Source organism: Cupressus sempervirens, chromosome 5 (assembly GCF_028749045.1).
Source record: "Cupressus sempervirens isolate cs-2001-9-10 chromosome 5, ASM2874904v1, whole genome shotgun sequence".
Taxonomy (NCBI): Eukaryota; Viridiplantae; Streptophyta; class Pinopsida; order Cupressales; family Cupressaceae; genus Cupressus; species Cupressus sempervirens.
In genome coordinates, this window is record NC_143122.1 from 813148059 (window position 1) to 813162571 (window position 14513).

At 34.1% G+C, this 14513-nt stretch overlaps 3 protein-coding genes across 5 annotated transcripts in view; all 3 read left to right on the forward strand.

Annotated features, from left to right (window-relative positions):
- LOC149558382 (transcription initiation factor TFIID subunit 1-like) overlaps positions 1-3341 on the forward strand; it is a 153395-nt gene extending 150054 nt beyond the window's left edge. For all 3 annotated transcript variants that reach the window (XM_089832636.1, XM_089832635.1, XM_089832637.1), the window contains 3 exons: positions 1151-1219; positions 1314-2516; positions 2617-3341. In XM_089832636.1, coding sequence (XP_089688762.1) covers positions 1151-1219; positions 1314-2516; positions 2617-2940 — 1596 coding nt within the window. In that variant the 3' untranslated portion in view covers positions 2941-3341. The remainder of the gene's footprint in view (positions 1-1150; positions 1220-1313; positions 2517-2616) is intronic.
- A 1871-nt stretch (positions 3342-5212) lies between these two features.
- LOC149558385 (DNA-directed RNA polymerase II subunit RPB1-like) lies at positions 5213-8112 on the forward strand. The gene is made up of 6 exons (XM_089830808.1): positions 5213-5249; positions 6510-6571; positions 7018-7134; positions 7291-7488; positions 7611-7736; positions 7822-8112. Exons 1-6 carry the CDS (start codon positions 5213-5215, stop codon positions 8110-8112), a joined length of 831 nt encoding a protein of 276 aa, XP_089686934.1.
- A 2221-nt stretch (positions 8113-10333) lies between these two features.
- On the forward strand, positions 10334-12109 carry LOC149558386 (uncharacterized). The gene is made up of 4 exons (XM_089830809.1): positions 10334-10498; positions 10741-10812; positions 11284-11852; positions 11953-12109. The coding sequence occupies exons 1-4, from the start codon at positions 10334-10336 to the stop codon at positions 11981-11983; spliced, it is 837 nt and encodes a 278-aa protein (XP_089686935.1). The 3' UTR covers positions 11984-12109.
- The last annotated feature ends 2404 nt before the right edge of the window (positions 12110-14513 follow it).

The window sequence follows — 14513 nt, forward strand, 5'->3', positions numbered from 1 at the left end:
GTAAATCTAGATGCAAAAATAGAAAAAGAAAAAAGTTAAGAAAACCTACCTAGGAATCCAATTTTGCTTTGGAATCCACTTAAAAACCATCTCAAATCCTTGGAGAAGGTTGGGAGGTAGTCTTTTTTAGGAGCAAAAGGGAGCAAACAAAATGAAATAAAATTGGACTTTTTGTTTCATTAAGCTTTTCCGCTATTCCACACTACTTTTTGTTTCAGACTTACTGAGTCTCTCTGTGGGCTTTTGGCATTTTTTTCATGGCCGCAGAATGCTTGTGGTTTTTTAAAAACTTCCCAGGTTTTTATCACAAGTCATTTGTCTATGTGCACATGCATTCAAGGTGCACTGATATGACATTGTTAATGCTACATGTCACTGCCATTCCACTTGTCTTCAGTTGTATCTTTGGTGTTTGTCCACCCTTTGTTGCAACTAGGAGTCTTTCTCATGTGGGTGTATCTATGGATCACATTTTTGGATTTTGTCTGTTCATAAAGATTAATTATAGTATCCACATATAGGATCTTCCTTACAACTTCAAATTATGTTCCTTTGAGTACTTAATAATCATTTGATTCTGTCAAACCATAACGAATTACCAATTAGAGCTATTGTCATCTTATGTCCTCTGTGTTTTCTCAAAATGTCCTATATTGTGTATGTTTGTCAAAAATCTGAAGATACTAAATCACTTGAAAAACAACTGCCATCAATTTTTTTCAAATCAAATATCTGTGCAATGACTAATCATTAATTTTGTTGGTATGGACTGTAAATTTTATGCATTTGACCTTAATTTTTGTTTATGACATTATGTCAAATGTTTATGAATAGTTTTTGTTTGACATAAGTGATGTTTGAGATCCAGACACAATTCTTCTTCCATATCCAGTAAGTTTTGATTTCGCCTATTTTCATTGTCAACCACACGACAAACTATATATTTTATATCATGTGGATAAAGTTTAACATTTAGTATTTTTTGGACATGTCAATGAAAAGTTTCGCCTGGAGCATACCACCTTTTCCTATCCTCTGTAACCTAATTTTATGCTTTTGTTTGGTTATGAAGCTTCCTCTAAAAATGCTTCCAGTTTATTCATTAGTTTGGTCATCTGAGAATACTAATAGATTTCAATTTTAATTTCAGAACTCGAAGATCACAAAACAGAAGGATAAACCAGTGAGAGAGGGCTTCATTTGTGGTGCATGTGGACAGGTAAATTTTCTTTTTGTGTGCATGTATGTATTTACAGAAATGCTATTTAGTTTGAAATAATTACTTGTGTATATTGTGTGTTTTCTGTGGTCAGTCAGGGCACATGCGGACAAACAAGAAATGCCCTTTATATAATGAAGATACGGATGCAAATGTAGATAAGCAAGAGGGGGACTCTCAGAAACGAGTGTGTGCCTCTGGTGAAGAATTGTTTGCTAATCATCAAACAAAAGCCAAAGTAAAGAAAACTCCTGTCAAACTCCTGCAGCAAGCAGCAAATGCTCATCCAGATGTTCAGAAGACCGAAAATGTAAGTTTGATCAACAAGTTGCATAGAAAAACCTTCCCCGTGAAGTTCATATGTCGGACTGCCAGTGATAAGAGCACAGATAACATAGCTATAAATGAGAGTCACAATGCAGATGGTGGGGATGAAACTGTTGCTGGTGATGAAATTAGAACACAGCCATCTCATGCTAAGAAAGTAAAGATTTCAACAAAATTAAAAAAACCCAGAGAGAATGAAACAGCATCTCAGAAGATGGGTTCTGGACAGAGTGATGTCAATGCAATACATATTCATGCGCATAAAAAGACTTTTGAAGCAGAGAAGGAGCACAAGATTCCCAAAATTAAGTTCAAGAAGCCAAAAGAACTTTCATTTGATGAGCAGCAGAGAAAACTGAGTGAGATTGAAATCGAACTGCAGAAGCAACGAGTAGAGCAGGAGCAATGTGAGGAGGAGGAAGCTGAAGAAAGAAGAATGCAAGAGGCACAGGAAAGACAAAAAGAGAGGAGAGAAAGAGAAGAGAGGTCAAAGCGGGAGGAAAGTGAGAAAAAGAGATTAAGAGATGAGATGGAAAAAGAGAAGAGATTACAGGAAGAAAAGTTAAGGAATTTCTGGCTACGAGAAGAAGAAATCCGGGCAGAGAAGCAGCGGGAAGAGGAAGAAATGTTGTGGGCACAGAAGAAGCAACAAGAAGAAGAAATGAATTTGTGGGCAGAGACGCAGCGACGAGAGGAAGAAAGGGCTTGGGCAAAACAGAGGAAGCTACAGGCTGCAGCAACAAAGAAAAGAGAAGACTTTGAAAAGAAAGAACGGAAGAAACTGAAACAAAAAGAAAGAGAAAATATTGAAATGCAGAGAGAAAGAGATGAGTATGAAACACCGAATAGGCATACAAGACAAGATAGAAGAATGCCTGAAAGAGAAAGGGGGATCAAAAGGCGTACTTTGGAGATTGGACGATATTCTTCAGATTACAGCCAATCTTCAAAGCGACGAAGAGGAGGAGAAGTATGTTAGCATCTTTATGAATTTCAGTTGTTAAATTTATAAACTGATAATGCAAGAATGTCTTTCTGTTACCATGTTAAGTTATTTGCACTTTTTGCAGGCTAATTTGTCAAAAATATTGGAAGCCATAGTGGACAAACTTAGAGGTCAGACTGACGTGTCATTTTTGTTTCTAAAACCTGTATCCAAGAAGGAGGCCCCGGACTATTCTATTTATGTGCATCATCCAATGGATCTTACTACAATTAAGCAGAAAGTTAAAAGACTTGATTACAAAAGTCGAGATGAATTTCGACAAGATGTTGCTCTAATTGCAGATAATGCACATACATATAATGATGGTAGAAATCCTGGCATTCCTCCACTTGCAGATCAGCTTCTTGCAATGTGTGATGATCTCTTAGAGACATTTGATGGAGAATAATGGCATAATGTATAAATGGTGTATATCTTCCGTCCTGTTCAGTGTTTAAGGCTATAATGGCACATTCAGTGAGGTACTGGAGTTGATTTGAGCTACAATGCAAGATCCTGACGTTGAAACACACTGTAAACTACATGTCTGATTCTACGAGGAGGATTTCATGCTTAACATTATATGATGCTCTCTGGAACAATGTCAAGCACAACTTCTTAATGAATTAACCCCGGATTGTTACTTGTAATTAAATTAGTGGGAATCCATGTAAGATGTACATTAATCAGTTGCTTTCTGGCAATTGGTGGGTCTCTGTGTAAAAGAAGAATTCAGCTGGAAATTATTTTCTTGATGATTTGTCAAGTATGCATGCTTTATGTTTTGGTCTAATATATTGGTCTTCTACATTCCAAGCCTGTTGATCTGTTTTGGCCATTTGTGGACAGTAATATTTTCTTCTTTTCTTTCTAGTTTAAAAGTCAATTGTGTCAACATATAATTATCATATATGCTACAGAACTACAAAGCTCAAGGCATCAGTATTAAGTGTGGAACTACCCATTCTTTGTAAGATTATACATGATATGTAGCATAGAAAATTTACAATCTTTTGTTCACAGATGCAAAATCAGTTAGTTCAAGATGCATACCCTATATTAATTAGAAGATGACATGGAAGTACAAAAATCAATTAGCTAAAAAGTTTATAATAGTTATGATCTTATGTTCACAGATGCAAAATCGGTAAATCTTATACTAATCCAAAGATGATATGAAGTATAAAATCAAATAGCTATATTAAATGCATTTTTCATGGTGACATAACAAATGGTGATTTCATCTTGTGTCTATGACACTTTACAAGGTCAGAAAGTAATAAACACTAAATAGAAACCATGTAAAATTTAAAACACAAGATAACTTACCTGAAAAAATAAACTTTTGGTCAATTCATAATTTCTAGTAGATACTGCAAGACGTATGACACTATCGAATGACTGTCTCAATAGATATAAATCTGTAGCTTCTAGTTTATATTTACCATCTCCATTAAAGTGTTTGATCATGCCACTTGATATTGATGAAAGTTCTTCGCAATAGAACTTCCCGTTAGAGGATATTCCTGATTTGTTCATACCACTTGATATTTGTGAAGGTTTTTTGCAATAGAACTTCTTGTTAGAGGATATTCCTGAATTTTTCATGCAACTTTCCATTACATCCTCATGAAAAAGAGAATTTGTGGCATTTAAACCTTGGGCCACATGCTTTTTATAAGCTTTCCATAATGGAACTTGTCGGAGATTTCCAAAATTAATTTTATGGTTCTGGCATTTGTTCAAACTATCCAAATCACTGCTAGTAACAGGCTCTTTGACTCTACACAGCTGAACAGAAAGAAGATCCATTTAAGAGACATGCATGCAATCTGTCACTTGGAGACCTCTAGTGCCATATTTCTTACCCAATGCTTCTGTTTCAGATTCATCAAACTCTTTAGAAGGAACAGGAATTTGCATTTCCAATGCATGAAACTGACTATTTTGTGAAAGCTGCAAAGAACTTGCCTTGAATACCACCAAAATCATCCTCTGCAGGCCCTCAATAGCTTCCACAAAGGCCCTCATTCGACAAAGGGCGCAGATGAGCTTTTGGAAGGAGAGAATGCTCGGCTGAAAAACTTATTATAGTCTTCCCAAACTTGCTTTAGTGCAGAAGTATTCTGCCCATATGCTGCAAGCTGCTGAAAACTTCTTTAGAACAAATTAAGTTTTTGAAGAAATGCAAAAATGCAAGTGAAAACTAAGTCATGATCCTAAGAATAAAGTTGTTATCACACTAACTGTGAAGATATTTAAAATGCACTTCAGAGAGCAAGTCTAGATAGCTTAAGAACAGTGTCTGTTTACAAGAAGCTATGTATTGTGCATCTTAGTCATGCTGAAAGAGAAATAGATGATGAAAGGAACTTTAGAACTTATATGCAACCAACTTGATGATGACTTGCAAGATTACAATCCTTGAAAATTTCATTATGAAAATGTACTGCAACTGACAAGATACCGATACACATTTATTAAGAAATTAATAAATATTTTGAGTTGTGATAACAAAGAAATCCTGCAATGTTGCATACGTTGTTTGCCATGGAATTGATGATCATGCATTATCTTATTACTCTTTTGAACAATTTCAATGAAAAACAGAATAATATTAAATAAAGAACAAGTGATTATACTTGATCAGTCATATATTCTTGTGAAACAAGGCAGCTGAAATGGGACAGCCTACAAATTTACACAAACGAGAGCTGTGTAGCATATACCATAAACTTCACCATTTGGCTACAAACAACTATGTGACTAGTCAATTTTCCATCCTCTTTTCTATTCATACACAACGTAACAATAAATCACATATTTATTGACAAAGAAACTTTACAAGTTGACTGTCACTGCCTTAAACATAAAACATAGGGATTTAGGTCATCAGCATTGTGAAGACCATGTCCTTTAGTTGCAAGGCTATTGGACCAGAGGGGATCCATTCTAAACTTCATTAGGTATTAGACCACCTTAGAAATAAACAGAATTATTCTGTGTTTGTGACTGTCATTGCATGGCAGTCTCAATTGTATGTGCACACAATTAATGCCAATCTTCCATGGATGCATTGGCATACATGCTCCAAGAGATTATTAGTGTTGTCTTAACCTTATTTGATTCTTTTTATGCCTTCCAAAGAACCTTTAAACATCAACAATTGGAGATCAATTGAGTTGACTGTTAAATGTTAAAACCATGAAAACTTATCATGTAAGTCCGCTAGGGCATCAAATATGTCAATAGCCATGTGGTGTTTTGAAATCAAATATTATACATTAAAAGAAGACTCAGTATAGTGCTAGATCACACAATTGGAGGATTTTTCCATGTTGCATATAGGAGTTATCAACTCATGATTGATCAAAAGCCAATAAATGAGGGTTTTAGAACTATTTTTAGAAAACTCATTTATTCTTATTCTACAATTCATGGTCAGTGCTCAAATTACATCCATAATAATGTTTATAACCCATTCAATCCATTTACTCATTTATTCTTTAATAAAAGCACATTTCAATGACCCTTCATTGTCCATATATGTACATGTTCGAAGGCTACATTAAAAAAACCTAATACACGGTTTATCTTTCTTGTTCATATAAATTAAAGCTGCTTAAATCATACCACAGTATAACATTGACTCACATTGGATGCGACTGTGCAGTCTAAGAATTTGCTCTTTCTTTGTAGCATAGAAGCTTGTGACCTTTCACCTCTAAAGAGGATGTTGCTTAGTCCCTCTTGGAAATCCTTAAAAGCCTCTGTGGGATTGATCCCTTCATCCATAGTGTCATGGGGATGGCACTTAGGTGATCTCTGCTTTGCTTGAAACCTGTATATTGGCCGATCATTTTCAGCCAAAATGTTGACTACTACAGATCACTCAGCTGGCGATGCATGTATCATTTGGTAAGGTTCTCACTTGTTCTTTTATAGTTATGGCTGGTTTTTAATGATAAGTTATTACAGATCGCCCAGAGCAGTTGATGTCAAAGCCTGTTGAGAGGAAACAACAGTTATCTGCTAAGAGGGTAATTATGTTTAAGAAAAGTTAATTGGATGCTTTTACTTTTCAGTATCAGAATGCAAATAGTCTCTTTATATTTTTGTGTTATCTCAATGCAATTTTTCTCAACTACATGTAGGTTTTGAGTGTGTTAAAGCAAATTTCTGATGAGGAGTGTCAAATGTTGGGATTGAACCCAAAATACTCTCTCCTAGACTAGATGATTTTACAAGTGCTTCCAGTTCCTCCTCCCCTAGTTAGATCTTCAGTTATGATGGACACCACAAGTAGGAGTGAGGTATTTTTCACATTTTCCTCTAGTGTTTTAGATACACATCCTCATAAGTTTAGGTTAAAATGAGCAGATCTAGTATATATGCTTCATGAAATTTAAAATATTTGCAGACTGATATTTTTAATCTCATTGATGCATGAAAAGTTTTGATAAAGTTCATTCTTATCATTTTGCAGGATGATCTTACTCATCAGCTTGCTATGATTATTAGTCAGCTTGCTATGATTATTAGACACAATGAAAATCTTAAAAAAAAGGAAAAAAACTGGGGCTCCAGCACATATTATATCAGAGTTTGCACAATTGTTGCAATTCCACATTGCTACTTATTTTTACAATGAGCTACCTAGCCAGCCAAGGCCGGTAAAACAGATTATTGCTGTCATTCATTATGTTTTTGTATTTTAATTTTTAGTGCTAAGTTAATGTTTTATGCTTTCTATAATCAGGCAACCCAGAGGTTAGGACGACCGATTAAGTCAATATGCAGCACATTGAAAGCGAAAGAGGGTTGTATCAGGGGAAATCTAATGGGGAAGCATATAGATTTTTTTGCATGTACAGTCATTACACTTGATCCTAATATTAACATTGACAAATTAGGAGTCCCCTGGAGCATTGCTCTGAATCTGACATATCCAAAAACTGTCACTCCTTACAACCTTGAAAGATGAATAACAGAGATGTTAGTTTCTTAATCTTTGTTTCTTCATGACCATTGTTGTATAATTTATGTTGATCCATCTTGTCTTAATCAAACAAATTAAAGGAACTTGTTGAATATGGACCTCATCCTCCACTAGGGAAAACTGGTGCCAAATACATTATTAGGGAGGATGGGCAGAGACTTGATCTTCGTTACTTGAAAAAGAACAACAATCGCCATCTAGATTTGGTCTATAAGGTGCAAGATCAACTATTGTGATTTGCATTTTCCGAAACACTTTCAAGAAAGATGCTTATATTAGTTTGTCTTGTAGGTGGAGAGGCACTTGAACGATGGAGACTTTGTTCTTTTTAATCAACAACCAAGTCTTTATAAAATGTCTATCATGGGGCATAGAATCAGAATCATGCCCTACTCAACTTTTCGATTAAACTTGTCAATCACATCACCCTACAATGCTGATTTCGATGGAGATGAAATGAACATGCATGTTCCTCAGTCTTTTGAGACAAGAGCAGAAGATTTGGAGCAGCGATACAAGATCAGCCTTGGAAAATTATACGAGGAGATTATAATTACTATGGCATCTACAAAAGCCACTTGATTTGGAAGTATGGATGCTATTGTATTAGTGAATAAAGAAAATCCTTACATGGAGACATGCCACTTCATGCATGTATACTAGGTTGCAATTGTGATGATGAATTAGGCACCTGAGGGAATGATTATAAAAAGATTGACATATAGGCTTTATCAAATAGAATATGTTGGATGATGTGAATATGAACAAAGCGTATTTATGTGAGTGAGAAACAATAATACATATGAGAAATATTAATAAGTCAATGAGCAGAAATAGAATAGTGAGTCCAAATTGGAAGAGGCTAACTACAATATAATGAGGCATGGTGAACTTGAGTCTTTTAGACAATGGAAGATCATCTTTGGAGAATAAGATAGAAGAAACTTTAGATTTAATTTTAGAATCTGCATCTAATCCTGATGCATTTATAGATTTTGAGTTTTAGGGCCAAGGGTTCTTGTAGTAGATGCAGCAGTTCAATGCATAACAACAACCACAACTTCAATAGACCCAACAACAACATCAGCCCCAACTACAACAACCTCAGTAACTTGTTCAACCTTAATTATCAATTGTGAGTTTCCTTTTATACGATGTTCCATGTGGACCATAGTAGTAAAATATAATAGTAATTTGGTACTTAAAATTTTGATATGAATTTTTACTCGGACCTTTGTGTTAACCAACAAAATAGAGCAACTAAGTTTTGAATAATGTATAAAACCCCTTTAGCCTCTCTGACATGGAATCTTACAAGTTGTCACCTCCAAAGAATGTGGGTGGAATTAGTTGTCCAACTTTTCAAGATAATTCATTTTAACAATAGAAATATAATTCATACCTATGGAACACTTTGCATGCTTATTTGTGCTCGTTGATGTGGCTTCAAGGAAAATTTTGAATTTTTCTATATAAGTAATTATTGTTTTAGTGTTCTTGATACATTTTCTCTTACTTCCTTTTGGCTACTATTACTCCTAAAAATAAACTCTTTTGTGCCTTATCTGTGTGCAATGTCATGTGGGTTTAGTAGTCACCATTTTATTTTGAAATGAAAAATACTTTATAATCAATATTTTTCATCTGTTCTTTCCTTAAAAAATAAGCATTTATTTTGTGTAACTACATGGTCAAAGGGTGGATGCAGAATTTGTAGTCGCAACTTATGTTTGATGCATGACCTTGGTGATGTTACATCAAAATTTGGCAATACTTAAAATCATAAGTGGAAGAGCAATGCTTGTACCTGAATGCAAGCACTTAACTACGCAGATATTGCAAGCTATAAATGATCTAAGAAAGGAACAAATTCCAATGTACTCCTTGCAGTACTTGATATAATGAATGATAAGATTGAAAACAATTTCTAGTCATCTAGCTCTGGAACTCCTAATGCTATACATAACCTATTATAGCTAAATATACCACTAAATAAGGAATGAAATGTACTCATACAATGCTATACACATTTTATGATTATTATTCAAAGGGTATTAGCTCAATGGAAGAGCACTTGCTTTTAAAGTAGAAGGATGGTGGTTCGATTCCATCATACACTATTATAACTAAATATGCTACTAAATATACTAATTATGTGACCAAATAGATCACTACATATAAAACTAAATATATGACTAAATCAACTTTTAAATTTATGACTAAATATGTGATTAAATATACTATTAATTATATTGACTAAATGTGTGACTAAATCAACGATAAAAAAAATGACTTAAATCAGTCAAGTGACCAATAGTAGTTAATATCCAGTCATTTATAACACTAGTAAATATACTATTAAGCGATTTTAGTCATTGATTTTGATCTGTGACTAAAATATACTAGTAAATATACTACTAAAAATTAGTCAAGTGACTAATAGTAGTTAATATCCAGTCATTTATAACACTACTGAATATACTACTAAGTGATTTTAGTCACTGATTTTGATCTGTGACTAAAATATACTACTAAATATACTACTAATTTAATAGTATATTTTAGTCACAGATCAAAATCAGTGACTAAAATCGCTTAGTAGTATATTCAATAGTGTTATAAATCATTGGATATTAACTACTATTAGTCACTTGACTGATTATAGTCACATATATACAATTTTTAGTAATTTTTTTAGTCACATATTATTGTTTTTGTACTACTGTGAAGTGCATCGTACGGTGCAGCCTCACCATACGGTGGAGGAATGTCACCGTATGATGACATAATAATTTTTAAAAAAATGTACAGTGAAACCATTCACCGTACAGTGATAGACATTTGTGCCATGAATGTTGAAATGGTGTTGTATAATGGTACGGTGGTGTCAGACAATACGATGGTGACGGTGTTGGACAATATGGTGGTCAGACAGTACGATGGTGATGGTGTCAGGCAATACGGTGGTGTCAGATAGTATGGTGAAGTCGTGTTGTGTACGACGAAGACTGTAGGTAAGGGAGTGCCTAAGGATTTGATACCGAATGATTTTTTAGAGGCCGAAGGGAGTGACACGATGCCGAAGGGATTGCCAACTAGAAGAGTGATAGTCAAATGGATGCGTAACCGTTCTATTCTTGACAGTCAATGCACCAAATTCTATAACGGATCGCATAGTGTATAAATGTATGTGAGATTTGTTGAGGACAGGACAAGCCTAATGCTTGGCAAAACGTTGCTAACTCTGTAGTTGACAATAATGGTTGTATTGCTGTAGAGGCTGTGAGCCTGAAGGACAAAGTGTCATAGTGGTAGTAGTCAGGTTGATTGTAAAGACGATTTGAGCCTAAGTCCATTATTGTTTGTATGTAATGTATGTGTTACTATAATACAAAGGGCAACAGTTTGGTTCGTGGCTGGTGGGTTTTTCCCAAAAGAGTTTCCCACGTAAATTTTGGTCTCTTGTATATCTTGTGTGCATTATTGTTGCTTTCTGTGTTCTTTATTTTGTCATATACATCTCTGTAGATTTGAACCCTTTAGGTTTCCCTTGTAAATTGACATTTGGAAGGCGTTTCTGCAAGTAGCTTTCCTAACAAGAGTGATGTTAATGCAATACATATTCATGCGCATAAAAAGACCTTTGAAGCAGAGAAGGAGCACAAGATTCCCAAAATTAAGTTCAAGAAGCTAAAAGAATTTCCATTTGATGAGCAGTAGAGAAAACTAAGTGAGATTGAAATCGAACTGTAGAAACAGCGAGTAGAGGAGGAAGCTGAAGAAAGAAGAATGCAAGAGGCACAAGAAAGACAAAAAGAGAGGAGAGAAAGAGAAGAGAGGTCGAAGTGGGAGGAAAGTGAGAAAAAGAGATTAAGAGATGAGAGGGAAAAAGAGAAGAGATTACATGAAGAAAAGTTAAGGAATTTCTGGCTACGAGAAGAAGAAATCTGGGCAGAGAAGCAGCGAGAAGAGGAAGAAATGTTGTGGGCACAGAAGAAGCAACAAGAAGAAGAAATGAATTTGTGGGCAGAGAGGCAGGGACGAGAGGAAGAAAGGGCTTGGGCAAAGCAGAGGCAGCTAGAGGCTGCAGCAACAAAGAAAAGAGAAGACTTTGAAAAGAAAGAACGGAAGAAACTGAAACAAAAAGAAAGAGAAAGATGGAAATGCAGAGAGAAAGAGATGAGTATGAAACACCAAATCGGCATACAAGACAAGATAGAAGAATGCCTGAAAGAGAAAGGGCGATCAAAAGGCGTACTTTGGAGATTGGATGATATTCTTCAGATTACAGCCAATCTTCAAAGCGACGAAGAGGAGGAGAAGTATGTTAGCATCTTTATGAATTTCAGTTGTTAAATTTATAAACTGATAATGCAAGAATGTCTTTCTGTTACCATGTTAAGTTATTTGCACTTTTTGAAGGCTAATTTGTCAAAAATATTGGAAGCCATAGTGGACAAACTTAGAGGTCAGACTGACGTGTCATTTTTGTTTCTAAAACCTGTATCCAAGAAGGAGGCCCCGGACTATTCTATTTATGTGCATCATCCAATGGATCTTACTACAATTAAGCAGAAAGCTAAAAGACTTGATTACAAAAGTCGAGATGAATTTCGACAAGATGTTGCTCTAATTGCAAATAATGCACATACATATAATGATGGTAGAAATCCTGGCATTCCTCCACTTGCAGATTAGCTTCTTGCAATGTGTGATGATCTCTTAGAGACATTTGATGGAGAATAATGGCATAATGTATAAATGGTGTATATCTTCCGTCCTGTTCAGTGTTTAAGGCTATAATGGCACATTCAGTGAGGTACTGGAGTTGATTTAAGCTACAATGCAAGATCCTGACGTTGAAACACACTGTAAACTACATGTCTGATTCTACGAAGAGGATTTCATGCTCAACATTATATGATGCTCTCTGGAACATTGTCAAGCACTAATTCTTAATGAATTAACCCTAGATTGTTACTTGTAATTAAATTAGTGGGAAGCCATGTAAGATGTACATTAATTAGTTGCTTTTTGGCAATCGGTGGGTCTCTGTGTAAAAAAAGAATTCAGCTGGAAATTATTTTCTTGATGATTTGTCAAGTATTTGCCATTGCATTTTTTTGTTTTTTGTTTTTTGGCCTTACGGTTCAGTTTTAGTGCAAGGGGTCTAATTTTTCTTTCAAACGGAAAAAAATGAACATGCAAATCTTACATTCCATGAACTATATTTTTTAGGTTAAACGTTTTTTCCAAATGTCTCTATTTATATAGTGGAACTTGGGGAGAAAGGGTGTGTTGTTTGCACCTCTAGAGAACTTGAAAGGCTTATTTTTTATTCTGATGCTTGTAGCAACATTACAAGGAATTACATAATGTCCTAATAGCTGGTTGTGGTAACCTTTTCAGCAATGCCACTGTTGAGAAATTGGGAGAGGTCATCATTAGCTTGCATAGAAAAGAATAGAATTTCTTTAGACAAATTAAAGTTGAGTGTCCTATAGGCTATTCAATGTTTAGCCTCATGGACGTTAAAAAGTTTGTCTTCTTCTATATTCTACTAACATTTGCCATGTATTAATTGTGCATGGACTCTTCTATTATCCATAGTTTAAAGAAAATTGTTCTATTTTTTTCACAAAAGTTACTTCATTTTAAATATTTAGAGTTTTGAATATGTTGTGCATTGCCTCCAACTTTATAACTTTTTTGTTAGAACTACTTCGACAAATTTTGTTTTTGAATTAGATTTTGAATATAAATTCTTAAAAAAACTCAACAAATTGAAAAATAAGGAATTTTAAAGGAAAATCTAATTATATTGCATCTATGTGGATATAATTTTAAATAGCTAACTAATTTGATTTACATCTTAATGAGAATTACATATTCATAAAAGTTATCTAGATCAATTGATTAAATGTTGGTAGTATATATACAATTCATGAAATATTACAATTGGCAAGATACATGTATAATAAATATTATTCTACGAAAATTAGTCGTGAGCAAAACACTTAAACCAATGTTAAATATGGATGTCCATGAAAAAAAGATTTGCCATAAATTTGAAAATTAGTGTGCATAATTTGAGTGTCATTGATATATGCACACTTTGAATTTTTCTTCGTGGTGTATAATTTAGAATATATTTCATTAAAATCATTGAATTGAAATAGAACAATTCCCAATCAACCTTTTCAGATGGAAGCTTCACACCCTTGTTTAGGTCTCAATAGATAGGGGGTGTGGATACAGTAATAGTCATGAAGTATTAAGTTCATCTCTAGGATCATTCATCTCTTAACAATTATCTTCTATAACTACTTGTGAAAGAAAGCATAATGATTGCTAGAATAAAACTATAATAAATGACATAATAAAGTCTCAAGTTGGTTTGCATTTACTAGCGTGAGTCCTTTTAAAAAAAAAAAAATTATTGGCTTTGAATGGTCAAATTTGATATGTTTCATAAGTGAACTTGTAGGAATGAAAATGTATATTACATGATTCACTTGGGATAGGAAGGCATGAATCTCAATGCGAATGAATGCTAGAAAAAAACATGTAAACACAGGTGCAATGAAAGGCTAATGATGACTGATTTTAAGGATTCATTTCAAAGATGGATATGATAAAGGAAAAAGAAGATGGATGAAGTCATGCAATGATTCTAATTACCACAAAAGTTTATTTGTATCGAGACAAATTGGACTTAAAATAATGGAACTATCCTAATTATTTGATGTGTTTTCCAATTAACAGTCACAGTGCATTACAATAATGTTGTGTTGTTATGACAAGCATTATTGTTTATGAAAAGGGAATCATCGTATTAAAAAATCATGCACATGAAGGGAAGGGTTGTAATATAATAGATAATATGTTATAAAATTCAATTAATTAACATCAAGTCATAAATTTGAAAATTGATTTCCAATGTCAAATAGTTTTTATGATCAATATTTTCATGCCCAAAATTT